General features: G+C 42.5%; 1 protein-coding gene across 3 annotated transcripts in view; it reads left to right on the top strand.

Moving 5' to 3' along the window:
* Positions 1-19855, top strand: part of dachc (dachshund c) — a 28923-nt gene that overhangs the window by 8275 nt on the left and 793 nt on the right. The window contains exons 2-10 of one of the 3 annotated variants that reach the window (XM_030070018.1): positions 1262-1377; positions 5844-5954; positions 10344-10522; positions 11495-11615; positions 11780-11917; positions 15782-15984; positions 16854-17001; positions 18003-18131; positions 18323-18427. In XM_030070018.1, coding sequence (XP_029925878.1) covers positions 1262-1377; positions 5844-5954; positions 10344-10522; positions 11495-11615; positions 11780-11917; positions 15782-15984; positions 16854-17001; positions 18003-18131; positions 18323-18427 — 1250 coding nt within the window. Of the gene's footprint in view, positions 1-1261; positions 1378-5843; positions 5955-10343; positions 10523-11494; positions 11616-11779; positions 11918-15781; positions 15985-16850; positions 17002-18002; positions 18132-18322; positions 18428-19855 lie in introns of all 3 variants that reach the window. The other 2 variants (XM_030070020.1, XM_030070017.1) reach the window with 2 other exon arrangements.

The raw sequence follows: 19855 nt of genomic DNA, 5'->3' as shown, positions 1-19855 counted from the left end.
ATGCAAATGAGGCGCCATTAATCTCCTGACTGACAGCTTCGTTTATGGGGCCTTAATGACGGCTGGATTAGATTCTAATTAAAATCTGCTCAAAGACACCCCACGCTAGGAAGCTGCTGCTGCTGGTCTACCTCTCCCTCTTCCTCTCTACAACTCACCCGCTCTTTTTTTTTTTTTTTTTTTTTTTTTTTACTCATTCCCCCCTCACGGAGCTGCAACGAACAATCATTTTCATCACCGATCGATCTGTCGATTCCTTTCTCGATTAATTGATGAGCTGCTTGGCCCAGAAAATGCCTTAAAAATGTTGAAGGTGACATCCTCAAACGTCCCAAAGATATTTCCATCGCCACGGAAACCAGAAAATATTCACATTTGAGACGCTGGAATTAGAGGATTTTGGAAGTTTTCTTCTTAAAAATGACTTAAAACCATGAATTGGTTGTTAAAATAGTTAGGGATTCATTTAACAGGAGGTGCTTATCGATTATTCGACTAATCATTGCAGCTCTACCTGCTTCTCTCTCTCTCTCTCTCTGTGTTTCCCAACTCCTCCTTTTTCTCTCTTTTCTCACTTTTCACCCGTCGCTCTTTGTCACTCACCCTCTTTTCCTCTCACGACGTGTTTCCCCTCGCCTCCACCTTTCCGCAAGACCCTCTTTTCATTATTATCCTTTGCCCTGCAGTATCCGTTTCTCACACACACACACGCACAGCGCTGTACCCCGCAGGCTTGTGTTAGCGCATGTCAGTCCGATATGAGAGGAGACGAGTGGCGCTGGATGTCATTAGGGCTGATGTGGCCCGTGTCATTCCCCTGTCAGGACATTCACACTGTTTAGTCAGAGCCAAAGTGATGGCTGACAGCCTTTCACAGACTTCCTCCCGGATTGATTGAGCATGCCTGGCGCAATCAAACCATGTGAATCTGGTATTAGTGTCATCATCTTTAGTTGTTCCTTTTATTGAAGATCGCTCTGACAAGGTGGGAATAAAAGGATGGGGAAAAAAAAGAATGGATAAAGGGACGATGCAAGGGAGGAAGGGAAAGGAACAATTAAGCGTTTCATTGATCCAATAGCTAATATCTATGATTTTGCTCCCCTTCCAGAGCTGGTAGAGTTTCGGCGTTTTGCTCAAGGGCACTCCAGCAGAGCCCATTTGCTGACTGGAATGCAGTTTCCAGAGGCAAAAATTGAACGGAGGAAGTGGCAGTGAAGTAGAAAATAATTTGAATGTTAACTCGTCTTTGTGCTTGCAGTTCGAGGCCTGGCCGGCCGCCAAAGAGGCTGCAGAGTGTGACGTCGCCGGAGAGCGGGACCCATCACATGCTGTCCCACAGTGGTCTGATGTCTGCCGGGATCATGCCCCCCGCAGGTAGGGGCCCGGGACTCACACACAATCACACGGCACACATGTAGAAACACAAACACACACGTGCATCCATACAGTCCAAAAGCATTGTGGAGGAAAATTTGTGTAATTATGGCATCCATTGTATGAAGTATCAGAAACACTATAATCCAGCATCACATGTAGATATTTAGCTTTTATGTCGAAAAATGCATTTAATGCTTACAATTTAAATAAATGCTTATAAACATATATTTGATATATATGATGTTAAATGTCTTTAACCCTATAAAGCCATTTGTATCATATATGATACACATTTTCAATTCCGTTTTTTGTTTTCAGTTTAATCAACACTTGACCAAAATACTGTTGTATACCTTTAAACACTTCCCCTGTTCACCCTGGACCATACCATTGGCACTTCAAGTACATATCATATATCATACACAAGAAAGGTCGTGTAATAACGTATTTTTTGAATTTTTTTTTTATATATGTATATTTTGTTATAGGACTAAATAAAGGGTTCAGTTTCAAAAAATTGGAATTTTCTGCCAGTTCTTTCATAGTTCAGGCTTTATAGGGTTAAATAACTTTAAAAAAAAAAAAAAAAAAAAAAACATTATTTTCAAATCGCAGTGTAATCCAACTGCTCTCTAGTTTGTTTCGTTTCATCATAAGTATCAGTGTATTTAAAAGATTAGGCTATCATATTCACTCTTGACATATATATTTGTTTATCTGTTGCAAGGCTTGGCAATATATCAATATTAAATCGATATTGTTCTATAGGACTAGATATCGTCTGGGATTTTGGATATCATATCGTGATATGGCTTTTCCTGGTTGTATAGGCTGCATCACAGACAACGGTGTCTATTATTAACATTATTAACGGTCTATTATTTTCCTCTACCTGCTTCATCATAATATCCACAAAATATTTTCTGAAAGCACTAATAGCCATTCTCGCATTATCGTCACAATATCGGTATCGAGGTAAATGGTAAAAAATATGATCATATTTGATTTTGTCCATATCACCCAGCCCTATCTGTTTTTCTGTTTTCCAACTTTTCTATTTAGCATGTTTTCATTGTATTCATGGGATGTGTCATTCAAGCAGCGTCCCAAGCACAGACCAGACCAATCAAGTGTAGATCGTAAAGCAGTCCAGGTGGATTTTGGTGACACTGTGCAGTTTTTGCCCTCCAGTGAGTGAACGGACGACTGCTTTCCCCACAACAGTGACCATAACCTAAGCTGGATCCAAAATCCTCACAGGCCGTATTCAAACCCGCTGCCGTCATCTCAATGCTGCACTCTGCATGGATATATTTTTGTGAAAACTCTGGAAGTAACGGCTCTCTGAGAATTTTTTTTTTTTCCTTGCACAGCGTCCTTCACAAGTCTCTAATGTGTGGCCTCTGCCTTGTGCAGCCAAACCCACAACAATTATGATAATCAGCCGATGACATGTCAGCACCTCTGGTCACATCCACCATTTAGCATTTTAGATGCACCGTTGTCATTTTCATGTCGGAGCAATAAAATAGGAAACAGAAAGAAAGCAAAGCACCAAACAGAACAGAGTCAGAACACTGCAAAATAGATGAAGAAACAAACATGTGGCAAGACTGAATAAAATAGCCAAAACAGACCCGTAAACAGTTAAATATTTTAATACAAAGGATTAAAAAAAAAAAAAATCACTTAAAATAAAATGGCACTATAAATGGATTAAATCTAATTTTCTTGCATACACTAAATTATTTTTTCCACACAAATGTAAATGTGCTAATTTAAACAGGCCTATCTTGAATGATACTGGAGAAACTTTTTGAGATGTCATAATAACTTTGTTGAAACATACTGCCACAACAACTGGAAATTATTCTTCAGTGAAGTCTAATGCAATGCAAAGTGCTCTTCACTCAAAAATTAGAGGATACCGATGTAGATACAATACAAAAGATACTATTGCCAGCTCAAAATTATAGTTGGTAAATATGAAAAAGGAATAAACAAAACGTACATAGGCATTCATTCTAATGAAAATGTGTGCATAAAAATTTGAATTTGAAAACATTTACCCTGGTTGAATTTAGCTGCCAGTATACTCCACATTCAAAATTAAATCTGTAAATCTCTTCAAATTGTAATTGCTCTCTCTTTCTCAGTCATAAGTGTGGCCTATAACATCACATCTTGTATTTCCTCCACACTAAAATTATCGACACCAACACTGCCTTGCTGCCTCACACGCATTTCATACACAATAGAAAATCCCATTCTTGGCTGCATGCAATGCATTCAAGAGTGAATTAGTGCTGCATTGTTGCCTCAGCCCTCAGAGGAGTTGTTTGGAAAATTTTAATTTTCTTCTCTCCTCAGCTGTCGGAAAGTGCGAGGAATGACCTGGCAACCGGCAGAACCTGAGACACCAGTTTTGTCTTATAATATGTTTCTAATCGTCGTGGTTCACAATATTTAAGACATAATGGGTCATTTAGATGCAGAATAGATGCATAGACGGGGCAACTGCACTGCCATCACTGCAGATACAACTAATTACAAGCATTTCATCAATAACATAAGGAGGCGGAATACTGAGAGGCAACCTGCGTGTTGATTGATCAAATTAGCATCTGCACTGCTGACACATGAAAAACAGCTCATAACTTGCAAACCGGTATGCAAGTATTTTTTCCTTGAACCAAAGCTTCAGACGGTCCTCTGCTTGTTGAGTAAGTTTCACAGTCTTTAGACTTGTGAGACCCCTTTTAAGCCCATCAGCTGGTGAAAAACATAGTATTTTATTTGCTTGATTTCTTAAAAGTTAACTTTTTCGAGGTTCTCTTAAAAAGGCAGTGAACATTTATATATAAATATATAAATATATATATGTATACGTCAGGGATTCGGTTTTATCTTTTGACTTTGTAACACTCGACTGTCTGCAGCAGACCACTGTGTTGCTCTTTCCGCCAGAAACTGTCATATCGCAAACAGTTGTGTGTTTGTGTGCGAGCAGAGTGCCAGTTGTGGTATGTGTGTCTGTGTGTGTGTGTGTGTGTGTGTGTGTGTGTGTGTGTGTGTGTGTGTGTGTGTAACCGAGAGAAAGAGAGAAAGTCATTGTTGGCACCTCACGGCTCTCAAAGTTGCCCTTGGCTTTGTGCTCTTCACTGCAACCTGATCTTTTCATTCCCCACCTCAAAAGAAGCCATTTTCTATTAGCCTCCACTTCCTCTCGCTGTTCAAAGGTGCTTGAGTGTGTGTTTGTGTGTGTGGGAGTGCGTGTGTGTGTGTTCAAGAGCATCTTTCTCAGTGGGAAAGAGTCTTTTTCCACCAAAGGAGAGGGCACGGCGGCAATGTCAACTCCACTGATTAGAACTGGCCACATGAGAGGGGAGAAAGAGAGGGAGAGAGAGCTAAAAGGGAAAATGTGAGCGAGGATATTTGAGTGTAAAAGGCAGGAAAAATCTTTGATGTGATCCTCCTTAGTCTCTTTTTCTTGCTCTCTCACACACATACACACACACACACACGCACACACAGCACAGTGGCTTATGTCCCGCTGTGATGCTGACATTTGAAAAGGTAGAGTAAGGAGAGGGGATGGGAGGAGAGTGGAGGGGGACAGCGGCGCAAAGAGGAGGAGAGGGGAGAAGAGACGAGAAGAAAAGGAACAATTTGTTTTGGTTGTCGAGGTCTTAGACAGACAGACCGCTCACCTCGAACACTCATCTTATCGTGCAAGATTTAAAAAAAAAAAAAAAAAAAACACTCAGCCCCCTTGCAACAAATGCTTATGATGGATTGAAAATGTAATTTCCCATCAGAGGGCAATAAAAGCAATTCAGTTGTATCCAAAATCAGGAAATTAATGCTTATGGCTTTGTTTGCATTTGCCTCCATGTTGTTTGGATGGTGTGCTTGGTTTGGCCAACTTTAATAATTCACTGTGTTTGTCTGTATTAGTGCAGGAGACAGTTCATTTTGTGCCACAGTATGTGGTTTAAGGGTCAAATTACCTGCTGAGGTTCATGACGCAAATTCAAATCTGGCTCAAGCCCTCTCCTCTTTGTCGACAGAGCACGTCGAAAAATCCTAAATATGGTAATTTTTCATGTTTGCACTCTGAGAAGGAACTACTTTGTGCCCTAAGGGAGTACCCGGTGCTGCTGAGCGTTGCCCCGTGTGTGTTGCTGTGGGATGTGATGTGATGTCCCTGTGTGGGAGAGATGAATGTCCTGGCTTGTTCCTATCACTGCTGATTCGCTGGCAGACTAAATGGCCAGTGCAGCGGTGCAGGCAGAATGAATGGCTGGACTCTGTCTTCCCATGACAACCTCCTACCTACACACAGTGCTCTAATCCTCCACCGGGGTCATTGATCTGGCTCTTATTGATCCCTTCTTCCTTTCTCTCTCTCTCTCTCTCTCTCTCTCTCTCTCTCTCTCTCTCTCTCTCTCTCACACTCTCAGGTCTGTCTGCCCTGGCAAAGAAGATCAAGCTGGAGGTGATGGGTGGATACCATGGCAACCAGCAGCATGGTGGGCCAAACGGAGAAAACGGCGATCACAATCCTGGACTGGGTGAGTATGCATGCACAGCAACACACACACACACACACACACACACACACACACACACCCACACAATTTCAGCACGGTCGTATAATAGCACATCGCACGGCTTTTGTCTGAGTAACCTTTTTGCCGAATCATTATGACTCAAGCAGCTGTGTTTATATGTTTGCTACCGAGAGCCAAACCAAGCAGATTAAAAGCAGGATGTGACATCACCACTGCGCCTGTACATTTCCTCTGAGAGACTGTGAATGAATAACAAGCACGGTAGTGATGAGTCACTGCCTTTCATTCACACTGCAGCACAAACTGAGTTACAGATAGACATCTGGGTCAGGTAAACCAAGCCGACAAAACATCAGGAACTCACCGTCTGGACATTTTATTGTAGTTTAGAGTTTTCCTTTTTCCCTAAGACCATGACAGGCGGGCATATATATGTTCACCATATATGGGCACACATATAATGTATTCCCATTTCCAGGGGTATATTTTGGTTTATATATGACTATAAACATATATGACAACATTTCTCTGGGTTAGGGGCATATATGTTCAAAATATTAGATTTCCGTATGGGTAATACATTAGGATTCAAGGGAACAATGTATCTGTTCAGCTCTATAGCGTCAGACATATCATAACTGTGTTGCTCACCACATGGAGAGAGAATAAACCCAAACCACCTCTGTTACTCATGCTCCACACTGCATCTGTCTATCTTATTGAGTAACATGAGATCAGGATTTACAGGAAAAAGGCCTCGCTTTTCACAGTTAAGTGGGCACTCTGCCTTCCAGGTTTATCTGCCTTATATGTAAGACGTTTAAAGTCACAATGAAGTGAAAAATGGATTCATAATCATGTATTCAACAGTGAATGAAGAATATACTGTTGCTTTTTTTGTATTCTCATATCAAAATTCTTTTCCGTATGCTTTTCCATCCCGGAAAACAGTGTAACTTCAGAGGAGGTATCATAGTGAACCGGTATGCATGAACAAATAAAATAAAGCTGCCTCTATCCTTTACTGATCATCCATTGAGTCACACTCAATGGATGATCAAAAAGTGCCTCCATGTACTAAGCCCCGCCCCAACAACCTGTTTCAACAGGAAATATGTCAAATAAAGGAAGCAAGAGCCTCTTGCAAAACTGTTTCATTTCCAGTTTAACAATCAGATATGATATAGACAGGAAAGAGGAGAGCTGAACTCTGTCATCCGCCGCCTTGAATCAGCCCAGGACAGAGAGCATCTGAGTTGGGAATCGAATAACTCAGGGCGTTTGTAACTGTGATTGCCCAGATGTATCAAAAACTCATTTTTTGGTTATGCGGTATGAAAGAAAGTCCCATATTGAGCAGCGTCCTGAATAAGATACCAGACTTCACAGTGAAGGGAGCAGCCAAAAGATATTGGATCACCGGTGGGAGAAAACGAGCATAGGAGGATGACAGAGAGATGACTAAAATGAGAGGCTAAGGCCAAATCAATAGTCTTCTCTCTAATTCACTATCCTGAATGCAAACGACAACCGCTGGACAATCGATGGGAGAACGGACACACACACACACACACAAACACATTCACACAAACATGTATACACCCGCACTAACAGCTGCGCATGCCGCCCCAGCGGTTATCGACAGGTTAAAGCGGCATCGGTGTGTTTAGACAGATGACAGGGCTTATGGAGGCCTGTGTGGAATATAAACCTGGGACACAGACACACACACGCAAACACTCAAATACACAAACACACAAATACAAGCACTTACATGTGTAACACACTGTGAGGCTCTGGGACAGAAAAGGAATTCACAGAGATAAAAGTACGAGTGGAGTGATTCAAACAACACCATGAGCATATGCCCGCTGCTTGTTTTTGGCTCTGTGACTGTGTGCGTGTGTGTGTGTGTGTGTGTGTGTGTGTGTGTGTGTGTGTGTGTGTGTGTGTGTGTGTGTGTGTGTGTGTGTGTTGTAAATTTTTTTCTTTACCCATGTCTCTAACCACTCCCAGCCTTAAGCATTGTTTACCATTTGTATATACACTCAGTGAGAGTGCCAGCATCTGTGCACAGTTAGGTGGCATGGCCAGCCATTATAAACCTGTAAAGCTTAATCACTGTTAATGATAGAGTCAACTGGAAACACACACACACACATACACACAAACGCATAAGCATGATGTGTTTTTCCATACTGCCACCCACGGCCTTATGGGAAGGGTCGGCCTCTACCGGAGCTTTAACCACTACAAAGGCAATCTCAGATTACATCCACGCACACACTCACAAATGCTGAGTGTGACACCTTAAGGGCTGGGGAAGAGCAGGAGCAGCCATTTCTGCATTTAACAAGATCTTCTGGGAAATTTACAGTAACTGTTTGTTTACAGTAATGGTTTGTTTGGATAAACATAAGAGAGGCACTTTGACTTTTGATGTTCTTTAATGAAACATAAGAGAGAGTGATAGAGAGAGGGCGAGAGAAAGTGGAAGGGAGACTGAAAAGGAAAAAAAACACAGCAGGGTAAAAAAAAAAAAAAAAAAAGGAGAAGGAGTGTGAAAAAGGAGGTGGAGGGTGGGGATAAAAGTGGAGCGCTGGTGCCTAACCAAGGCTTAATATTTGGAGTTGGCTGCTAGTTGATTGTCTGAGCATCTGGTTATTTAGCTCCATTCAGACAGATCTTTTGTTTGGATTGGTTTCTGCTCTGGGCAAGAGAGGGACTAATCTGCCAAATGCACAAAGCACTGCACATATGTCCAGCGAGCCCGACTCATAAAGTCAACGCTCCACTCTTCATTTCTGACTTTCTCCTTCTTTTCTTTTTCTCCTTTGTTATTTTTTCTTTTTCTTTCTTTCTTTCTTTCTTTCTTTCTTTCTTTCTTTCTTTCTTTCTCTCTCTGCGTCTTTGTTTCTCTATTTGTTTTGTTTCATCTCTCATCTTTTTTCTCTTCTTCTTCTTCTTCTTCTTTTTTTTTTTTGTTGCCATGCACTCGTTCTATTATTTGCGACAATTGTGCGGAATAGAGTCCAAGATTTTTTCCTTTGTGTTTATAATTACCCAGCGTGCTTTGCTGGCCCAGCACCAGGACTGCCATCAGCTCCTTTTGTTCCACTTCCTCCCTGTGTTTCTTTTGTTTTTGTTTTTCCTTTTATTAAATGATAAATATTTATGTCATTTTCTTTCCTCAACAGGATTGTTTGTTTCATGAATAGAGGGAATGAAACGACACACTGGGGTGCTGTTGAGAGGAAGGATTTTCTTTAAAGATAGTGGATGCTTGTCTTAAGAGGGGAATTCAAATAACAGATTGTCTACGATAATAGGAGTTTGGTTTGAGCCGCTGAAAACGCATTGGATTATCATCAAGAATTCGGCGGCGTCGATAGGAAGTTTAGCCGATTTTTCTTAATTCCTGAGAAGTTGAAGGAACAGAACAAGGTGTATTACAGCTTTTCTTTCTGGCATGTCTTACTTCTTTCTCATTTCACATTTTTTTTTCCTCCGCTCTCCCCCTCACCTGCTACACCCGTCCTTTTCATACTCTGCATTTTTGAACAGTAACCCCCCTTCCACACACACACACACACACACACACACACACACACACATGCAAGCATACATTGTCCGATATTATGTGGTTTAGAAGTAAAGCAGTCATCCAGATCATGTTGACATCACAGCAGAGCAATATTGGAGAGCGGTTTCAGTCCCGTCATCAGAGAATCGGAGGCGCGGGCCTTTCAGCTCAGTACGCCCTGCAGGACGGGGCGCAGACGGGCCTTTTAGCTGTGATAGGCCGGGAAGCAGGGCGACAGGAACGGGACAGAACAGATTGATAAGAGCCGTTTCATGTTGGTGTGTGGATATGTGGTGCGGCTTTGATGGCCTCCAAACAGCTGCTGGTTTGACCTCTACTTTATGAGGAGCAATGTACCGTTTCTTTTGCTTGTTTGTTAGGGGTGGAAGAAAACATCAGACCACGTGAGCATCGCGATACTATGTTTTATGATACTGTATTGAATCTCAGAAACACTATGGAGTTTTAATTAATATTTTGCATGCAAAGATTCATGACAGACACATATCACTAGCGTAAACACAAAGCGCACAGGCCGATGAAAAAGGCATACAGTCATAAAGGGCGCATTAGCACTGATGGCAAAAAAAAAAAAAAAAAACACAATATATCACCTTGCTTACAGTATGGCAATACATCGCATACATATTCAGTCATAGCCCCTGTATTGTGATTTGTGTCATAGATTCTTGGCAGTGTGCAGCCCTGTTGTTTGTTTGTTCCTCTCTCATGTACAACTGCATTCTACCGGATTCTGTTCTGTTCTACTGTAACGGATTCTCTTGGAATCTGTCCCCCCCCACCAGGTCTGGACCAGCTACCCTTCATGATGATGTCACATCCCCTCATCCCGGCCAGCCTGGCGCCAGCCTCCGTTTCCATGGCAATGGGCCAGATGAACCGACTCAGCACGCTGGCCAGCATGGCGAACATGGCGCAGCTCCACGCCAACCCCCCCTCCAGGGCTCCCACCTCCGTCATAAAGGTGAAGGTAGAGCCTCGCAGATGCCGCTGGATCAAACCTCTGGCTACTGGCTCTCAGGAGCTCTCATTTCCACTCTTCACACACACAGATGATGTGTTTTATACCAAAATGAAAAATAAAAACATTTATAACTACAAGGCAGTCGGAGGGCAAAAATTTCCACCAACGCTGATCAATTCAGACCCAAAGACTTCAATTTACACCCAAAGACACCGTAAATTTGGAGATAAATTGATTTTGTGACCCTGCAACTCTGCAATCTTTGGAGTCAAGCCATTGCGCTTCATAGTTATGGCTAAAAAACAATAACCGCCTGCCTGATGGAGATCCCAGATCTGGATCATCGCCAAAATGTAATAAATTGTTCCTTGACTAAAGGAACAATTCTTTTTTTGTTCAGCATGGAAATCCATTCAGAAGTTTTCGTGATATCCTGCCGACAGACAAACAAACAAGCTGACAAGCAGTTAAAACATGACCTCTCCGGTGGAGGGAAAACATCGTGTACTTTTATTAGAGTGGCCAGGTTAGGAAATTTGCTAAGTAGCATTTTGGAGGCCATGATAGGTTTTAGCATTTTTTAAACACTGGTTCACGAGTTCAGGCATTAACAATAGTCTGCCAATATAGTTAATAGAGTTTTTGAATGAAATTTTAGGGCTGCCCACGTGTTGGGGCTCGGTCCTTATTGCAGCGGCGTTGGTTGGGTCTGGGCCTGAGCCCTTTGCTGCATGTTGTCCCCTCCCTCTCCCCTGCCTTTCCTGTCTATCTCTACTCTGACTATCAAATAAAAAAGGTAGAAATACCAAAAACTTTCTTTACACCCAGTGATAAGCAGACTACACACTTACCTGCAAAGAAACAGCTGATCCCAGAATGTCTTCTTTTCTGATGTCAGATGACCAGAGGAAGTGTTTTGAAGCTATTATTTCCACTAAATTTGCTACTGTGGTTATTGTTTTTGTTCGGTAGGAGCGAGTTCGGGACAGCCCCTCCCCTTCTCCCTCATTGGAGGAAGCTCAGATGTCATCCAATCACAGCAGCAGTGTGTCAAGTTCACCGTCTCACACAGAACGCACTGCAGAAACCACACGTACGTACTTACCTGTCTGATCTGCACACAGCAGCGTGGCTGCTACTTAGGTACTTTCACAGACTGCTTCTCAGACAAAGGCAAATCTAGTTTTAAATCAGCAAAGAGCTATAATGATAATGTAATAATAAGAGTTCTAATGTTTTTTTTGGCACTGCTTGTAGACCCACACCATGACGGCCTGTCTTCGAGCCACAGTGTGTTAGGACACTCCCCCAGTGTGGTGCAGGGGTCCAGAGAGGCAGACATGACTTCTTCACTGGAATACAGCAAGGACAACAAGCGGACCAACGCTGACAGAGGTAAGATCAGCACGTCGGTGCAACTTGGCTCTGGCTCAGACAATATCTAATGCCTTTCCTTCTCTCTCATCACTTAAAAGAAAAAAATACACATCCAACAAGTGGTTTAATCTTGTATTTAGATGTGTTAAGCTCACTTTAAACTACTTTATGTAAACTGACTTACATCACTGGCAGATAATTGGGCTATTTTTAAGAAATTTTCTCATGACAGTGTCACTTTTCAGGGCAATGGGTAATTTGTAATGTAACATTTACCAGAAACTAGTGCAATTTCTAAGTATATCTTGGTACAATAAATATATTTTTTTCTTGTTTAATGATTATTTCTTTTACAAATCATCATCATCACAATCATCCCACAGTGCAACAAGCATCTTGTCTTTTTAGCTTCCTCTGAAGTTTGAGAAATTGTCAAAATCTCCATGTTGCCCAGTCATTTAGTTTTCATTCTGAAAATCTTTTTTTTTTTTCTTCAACCAAGTGAAAAGATCTGCCAGTGGGATGGAATAATTTTACTTGTTTGCAGTGTTAATCAAGTTGTTTAAAAAAAAAAAAAATCTTGAATCAAGTGTCATTTTCTTAATACTAGCGGACTGATCTCTTTATTCCGCCTTGTTTTGACATATTTATACTTGTTCCTAGAAAAATTCCTCAACTAAGTGAAACAGCATTGGAAACAATCCCACCTGAAGATATTTTGTTCTTGTTTTAATAAATATAAGACTTTGAGAGGCCAAATGACTTGTTAAGAATGCTCTGCTTTTTTTAAGAGCTCTGTCCGTCCATTTGTAGCTTTATCACAGATTTAAAAACTTGTGTGTGCCTATAGAGTGTTAGTGTGTGTTTTATGGAAAATAAGCAGCTCCTAACAGGTTGATACGACAGAAATATCTGGTAACAGGTCGATAAGGATTCAGACAGTCTCGGCCTCCTCCTCTCCTCCTCCTCTCCCCATCGCTGTCGGTGGCCCCCCTGGCTTCCTGTGGAGAGGAAAGACAAATAATTCTGCGAAACAGGGCTCCATTAGACCGGGAAGCGGTGTTACATTAGCGAGCCATTTGCCGGGCCGCGGCCTAACGAGCCAGGCGGCCTCCCGCGCTCTCAGCTGGACCTCATCTGCATAACGACCGCCTCCCTGTCGTTAGGGCCCGCGTTGCCACGGCGCTGCAACGTCAGTTGTTTGGTTCTCTCTGTCAGGGAGGTTTGCATTAGCTTAATGAGGACTGCTCAAGGACAAACAGTCAGCAGAAATCTACAGCGAGAGAGAGAGAGAGGGAGACAGAGAGGAGGAGAGCGAGACAGAGTTTGTATGTGTGTGCATGCGTGTGTGTAAATGTATTCTAGTACCGACTAGTATTATTCAGTAATCGAATCTAAAAATCACAAAGGCTTCCCAGGTACGTTTTGAGATGCTGTCAGAGATCTGTGACCGTATTGACAAAGCAGTGATGGCAGCAGCAACACAAGTGCCATGCATCACACATCACATTTATGCAATTGATTTTCAATTGATTTTCCTGTATGTAAATGAAGCGTGTGGACAGTGCAATTCGCCGGATTGCACACTTTTGTATTTGACCTAGAACATCACAGCCTGGGTTTACCGTGGATTGAGCAGAGCTTCAAAGCGCTCTTCTGTGCTGTCATTCTGTCAATCCGTTGTATGATAATCTGTGTGTATGCGTGTGTGTGTGTGTGTGTGTGTGTGTGTGTGTGTGTGTGTGTGTGTGTGTGTGTGTGTGTGTGTGTGTGTGTGCGTTTGGGTATGTGTGTGAGTCAGTTTTGGCTGTGTGTGCTGTTTCAGTGGTCTTTGAACAACGTATCCATGCAGCAAAGATCAGAGGCCATCCCTGACACCTCACTCCCATTAACCAAACATCAGCAGAATTTTATTCTCTCTCACTCTGTCTCTCTAACATTCTCTCTCTCTCTCTCTCTCTCTTTCTCCCCCCCACTCTCCCTCCCACTCTCTTCCGCTGACTGGCAGTCTTCACGTGGCGAAGTTCATTAGCCCAGGGGACGGGCGGGAGAGGAGTGAGGGGGGGGAGAGAGATGAAGTTGGGAGTAAAAGAGAAAAACAGACAGTGACCTTGGTTAGGGAGATGTGTAAATGATCAAACGAGCTGGCAGCTGTGTGTCTATGTGTGTGTGTGTGTGTGTGTGTGTGTGTGTATGCACAAATGTGTGTGTGTGTGAGTGTGAGGTAAAGTAGGCGTAAAACAGTAACTCAATAAAGGATCAGTCACATCCAAGGAGCCTGGGGAGCCCACGCTGCTGACTGCGCAGTTCAGGCGGCTCTGAATGTGTGTGTGTGTGTGTGTGTGTGTGTGTGTGTGTGTGTGTGTGTGTGTGTGTGTGTGTGTGTGTGTGTGTGTGAGCCACAGGAGTGTAGTTGGATGCCCTCCGCTGAGCTCACCAGCACCTGCTAATTACCTTTCTCTACAGAGCAATGCTTTTAGCAAGAAAGAGAGAGAGAAAGGGGGGAGGGAGTGTTGCTTCTCATCTGTGAAACACCTTGAATGTGACAGTTGCCAAGACGTGAGGCCGAGGCGGAGGAGGGGGGGCGGGCGGATTTGGAGCAGAAGATGCTGTGGTCAGCTAAGTGGAGAAAACACCGTCATTTGTCACAGACACAGAAAAGTGCCGCACATCACATCGCACGTTCGCGCTCGTCTCTGCTCCAGTAACGGGCAGGACTGTCGGGACGTCTTCGTCCACGGCGCCTGAGACGATGACTCCAAATGTGTAAAGTGTGCAACTGTGTGATGCGACAGTGAGGCAGAAAAAATGCCTAATCTTCAACTCCCTCACTGTCATGAAATGAGAATACGCAGCTCTCCGGTTTACAAACAGATGGTCATCCATAATGCAGCTTCTTAGCTGTTTTTATGTGAGATGTCAAGCCGTGATGCATTATCAATAGGCATACTGCCATCTAATAAAGGGTAACCACATTTTCAAAACCCCAAAGCAGGACGTGTGTGTGTGTGTGTGTGTGTGTGTGTGTGTGTGTGTGTGTGTGTACGTGCATGTATACACACACAGTGATTTGTGTGATCATCTCTTTTGTTGTTGGACTTGATACATTGAAATAAATCAAGTAAATGTGTTGAAGATGCACTATGCAAAATTGAGAGTCAATTCGAGTATGGATTATTTAGCATTAACTGACAAAAAAATGCCAAATAAGCATGTTGTTTATCAGTGAGTCAAGATGATGATGACAACCATTCAGACTCAACCATCAACTATTATGCCATGTTTTTTTTTTTGTTTGTTTGTTTTGTCAGAGGAGTCTGCAAGGTCTTAACTTCGATGCGATTTTACATGATGTGCTTTAAGTGTGCACTGAAAATATGGACGTATGCAAGACAATGACAACAGGTTAGATTTATTTGCCAAGAAGCCAGAGTATTTCATTGCCAAAACAACAAAGCATTTCAGCCCTTTATATATATATATATATATATCACACATGACTTATTGTTTAATTTTTTTATCTGTCACTCACTGAGGTATTATCAGATAAAAAAATTTCCCTCTGTTTCCAGAAAACCACGTGCAGTAATGAGCCATTTTTACATGTTACTTTTGTCACGTCAGCCCGAACGGTTCTCCCTGCCATCAATCCTTGGCAGTTTTTCATAGTGCTCCTTTAATGTGTACGCTCACTGTAAGATTTGCAGTCAACCTTAATTTCATTATATTGTTGATGAAGGACCGACAGTGTATTTTCAGAGGTTGTGAAAACTGGTCCCACTAGTCTGACGCCGAGGGAAAGTGCATCACTCTTTTGCATTTATAGAGTGTGCAAATATAATCCTCAGTCACACCCCATGTCCCTCTGTCTCTTTCTTCCAGATAACAGCTCCTTGGCTACTCAGACAATCAGAGAGGGCTGTGACAGACAAGCCTACCAGGGGCAGAAACCCGTACCAGGCAGGGAGAGCTGCGAGAGGGTAGCGTACCCTGGAGGGCAGAAGCTCCCAGCAGGCCTCCACCACACTCCCTTCATCTTCCCCGAAGGCCTGTCCTCCATAGAGACCCTGCTCACGAACATCCAGGTGAGCCTCTGCCGGGGCTTTATTATTATAATACCCTGAGATGAATAGGTAGGGGAGATGAGACGCTCTTTGGGATTTCCTGAAATTGTAAATGGCAAGACTGAGCAGACTGGTGAATTGAGGGTATGCAATAATTGGGATGGGCTTGTGCTGACCTGCTTCTCAGAGTTAAATGTCTTTGTTATATTGTAGAAGAGTCACAGTGCAACTTCTTGCTGGCTGGAATTACACCAGGAAAAAAAAATACCTCACCTCACCTGACCCAGATGTGATGGCAATTCTATTATTAGCAAGCAATTAAAAGATCAGATTCGACTTCCGTAATGTTAAAAGTCACATATATATTTTTTCACTCCCTTTGTAAATCCAGGAAGTGTTTTTTTTTCTTCTGGCAGTGAAGACATTTACACCAGAGGAAAACAATAGACCAAAACCAAATGCTGAAACCATTTCAGCGTGTGAACATTTTGTCCTTGTATTCATGTCGGCTCATGTTGGAGACAAGTGCTTTCATTATGCATAAATATAATAAACATGAAAAGAGTGTGAAAGCCACTTAGAGGTAATGAAAGGGTTTATTAACAGCCTGCGTGCTTAAGCACACAATCTAAAGAATGAACACATCTTTTAAGAGTGCTATGAGCGGTTTGAGCAAAAGCCAAAATCATTTTAGTCTGTTAACTTTTAACTAACTTTTAACTTTGAAATACTGTTTTTTTATCAAAGAGGTGTCCAGTATTAAAAAGGCAAACTGAGGATTCCCTGATTGTGTGTTTTCAAAATCTTTGTTTCATGGCTCGTCCCAGACTTTGCCGGCTTTTGTTCGGTGTGTGACCTGTTGATGTGTGTGCCTGTGTGTCTCCAAGCAGGGTCTGCTGAGGGTTGCCATAGAGAACACCCGGGCACAGGAGAAGCAGGACCAGCTGGAGAGGACAGAGCTCAAGATGGAGCTGGTCAGAGAGCGGGAGCTCAGAGAGACCTTGGAGAGACAGCTTAGCGTGGAACAGAAAAACAGAGGTAGCACACAGGGCCGCATTAGCCACCAAGCAGGACATCCCATGGCTTTAGGCTTTGGCTGCAGATAGGAGAGGGAGAGCTCGGGTAGACCACGCAAAACAGAGCGAGGCCTGAAACTTCACAGCAAAATCTCCAGCATTAATAAGTGTTGATTTTTCAGGGGCAATTAATTTGAGTGGACTGCCTCATACAGCTGATATGGCCATTAAAAACTACTGTATCAGAACTGTCAAATCAGCTCTGACGGGTGTGCACTGCTATAAACGCTGGCATGCTGTTGATTTTTACTTTCAGTAGCTTTAAGCCTCTTCAACTCTGCAGGTCCTATTAGTGTGTTTACCATTACAAATGCATGCTGCATAGCTGCATGCATAAACTCACACAACTTTATTTTAAATTCTAGTGAAGCTCCCAAGGTTTCCAAAGATACCATATGTGTCCTGCCGAATTACAGGGAAATGTGGATAAAATGATGCACAAGACATCTGGATAGTTTCTGTTTGATGTGTTGCTGCAGCTATAAAAGGTTGACATCTTGGGTTTGAATATTTCACTCAGTATAAGCATGGTGTAGCAAAGTTTAAATTTAAAAAATCGGAGCTCAGAGTGTTAGGTAGCCATTTATGTGTCAAGAACTGAAATAGGCCGTGGAGTAAACCATGAGCCCTTCGACTTAACCTGAGTCAACCACGAGCTTATTGGCCCTACTGACGACTGTAAGCCTGAAATAAATGGCTCATTCAAACCAGAACAAATACTCCAGGGCTTTCAGTGCCTTGCCCCTTCCAACAATCCAACAATCTGCTAAAAGTAGACCAAGGGAAGCAAAAAGAGCATACAGGATAATCACATTTGGACAAAAATAGACACAAAAAGAGGCAAGTGCAAAATTGTTAGGATTGTCAGACTCGTCTTTCCAATCACGTCCGCTTGCACCCAGGTATTTGAATAAACATGACTTTTCTCTTTACTGACTCTCCTTGTCTATCCTTCCCTGTCAGTCCTGATCCAGAAGCGCCTGAAGAAGGAAAAGAGGAGTAAGAGGAGACTACAGGAGGCTTTGGAGGAGGAGGTCAAGCTGCGCGACCAGGCAGAGCACAGCCTGCTGCACGTCGCAGACACACCCACAGGTACGCCGACCCGCCACGTTCACCTCCCACTCAGCGTCAAGCTTTATAGAGTCATCATAGCCAGCATCGTTCTCATTTTCATATTAAATGTCACCAAAATGTCTCCAATCCTCTGTCTCCGGTGTAACGTAGCCTTGACTCTTCATTAACCTCTAATTAAGTGTTTTAATTAATTAATGACCAAACTACAGGGCATCAATCATCATTAGCCCCTCCTCTCATAGAGTCGGTGACCCAGGAAGTGGATGGGAGCAACATTGATGACAACAGAACGGACACCAAGGCGACAGTACAAGGTACAGGTGTCTGATTGGACAAGTGCTGCTTCCTCTGTCGACAAGTTGTGACAAAAGGCTTAATATCCTGCCCGCTAAAAATATTGAAGTCGTGGAATTCAATTCTCCAGTGGTTACTTTGGCGAGTTTTTGTTTGTTTACCTTCTTGTATAGTTTCACACATTTGTATTTGTTCTTTAATCAGTCATGTCATCAAACCTGCTCGACTCAAATTGCATGAATTGACTTGATATATTAAGTTAATGGTGAAGGATCCTCGTACGCCTGTTAGGGTTTCTCTCCTTTTCTGCACAACTCTTTGCTTTTTAATCTGCTGAGTCTTTTATGTGATGCCTTTTGTAAATAATTAAATCGAAACCTTCAGTTTGCTTGCCAGCCATAAGAGACCAAAACAAACAAGCAAAAAAAAAAAAAAAAACTGCTGCTAAAATTAGTAAAACCTCCATATCTTCACATGTCAACTTCAGTGGAATTAAGGAATAAAAGCTTTAGAGTCACATTTGCCGTTTGCCGTGTTTTTGATTGTGTCGTGTCATGCTCCATAACTTAGAAAACTTGTTCATCTCACGATAGAACATGTAAACCTTTAATTTGAGTTAAAACATGTGTGAGTTCCATGTGCTCCCTCGGTAAAGTCTGGTTCTTGAAAAAAACAACAAAGCTGTACATACATGTCATGATGCGTGAAGGCAGCTTTGTTGGAGTATCTCATTAGCGGGGGCTGACTGGTAGACTAATGCCAGTTCAGTGTGACAAAACGATGTCAGTTGTTGTCTCAGCTTTTCTTTTAAATTAACCTATCTATGATTGTCTGTAAATATTCAAGTGGTGGTAAATTGTATAGCCCCTCTCTGCTGCACTCTGTCAACACACTTCATATTTCACCTCCCCGCTGCTTTTGATGCTTAACCTACCAGTCTACCGGAAAGCTTTTCGAAGATTTTACAGGGGAAACCAAGTCTGAGCAATTGAACCAAATTAAATGAAGCATGAGGCGGTTCACTGGGGCTACTGTTTTTAATGGAGACAGGCGTTTAATTTATTTATTTTCCCGAGCATTATTGTCTTTTGCAGGGATAGATTAATGAGAAAATCGCACATGTAACATCTTTAACAGACAAAAAAGAAATGGCTATGATCTCTACCCCGGCCTCATCAAAACAGTGCACGGTTCCAACCCACCTCTGCTCCACACGGTGCCAGGGCAGCCATACCAGACAGCTAGCTTGTTCAAAGGCAATTTTTAATTGAATGTCAGTGAAGCAAGAAGAGAACCGGCCACTAATTAACGGCTGTCTTAATTGTCCTCGTGACGAGTTTGTTTGGACATCATTTGCATAATTAACACCCAGTAATAAATCATTTAAAGGGGAATTGTCTGTCAGACAGCGGGGCAGGATGTGGTTCCTTTGTGCCAGGAAGTTTTAT

Source organism: Myripristis murdjan, chromosome 15, assembly GCF_902150065.1.
Source record: "Myripristis murdjan chromosome 15, fMyrMur1.1, whole genome shotgun sequence".
NCBI classification, from domain to species: domain Eukaryota; kingdom Metazoa; phylum Chordata; class Actinopteri; order Holocentriformes; family Holocentridae; genus Myripristis; species Myripristis murdjan.
The sequence above is the reverse complement of the archived record's forward strand: the minus strand, read 5'-3'. Positions and strand labels throughout refer to the sequence as shown.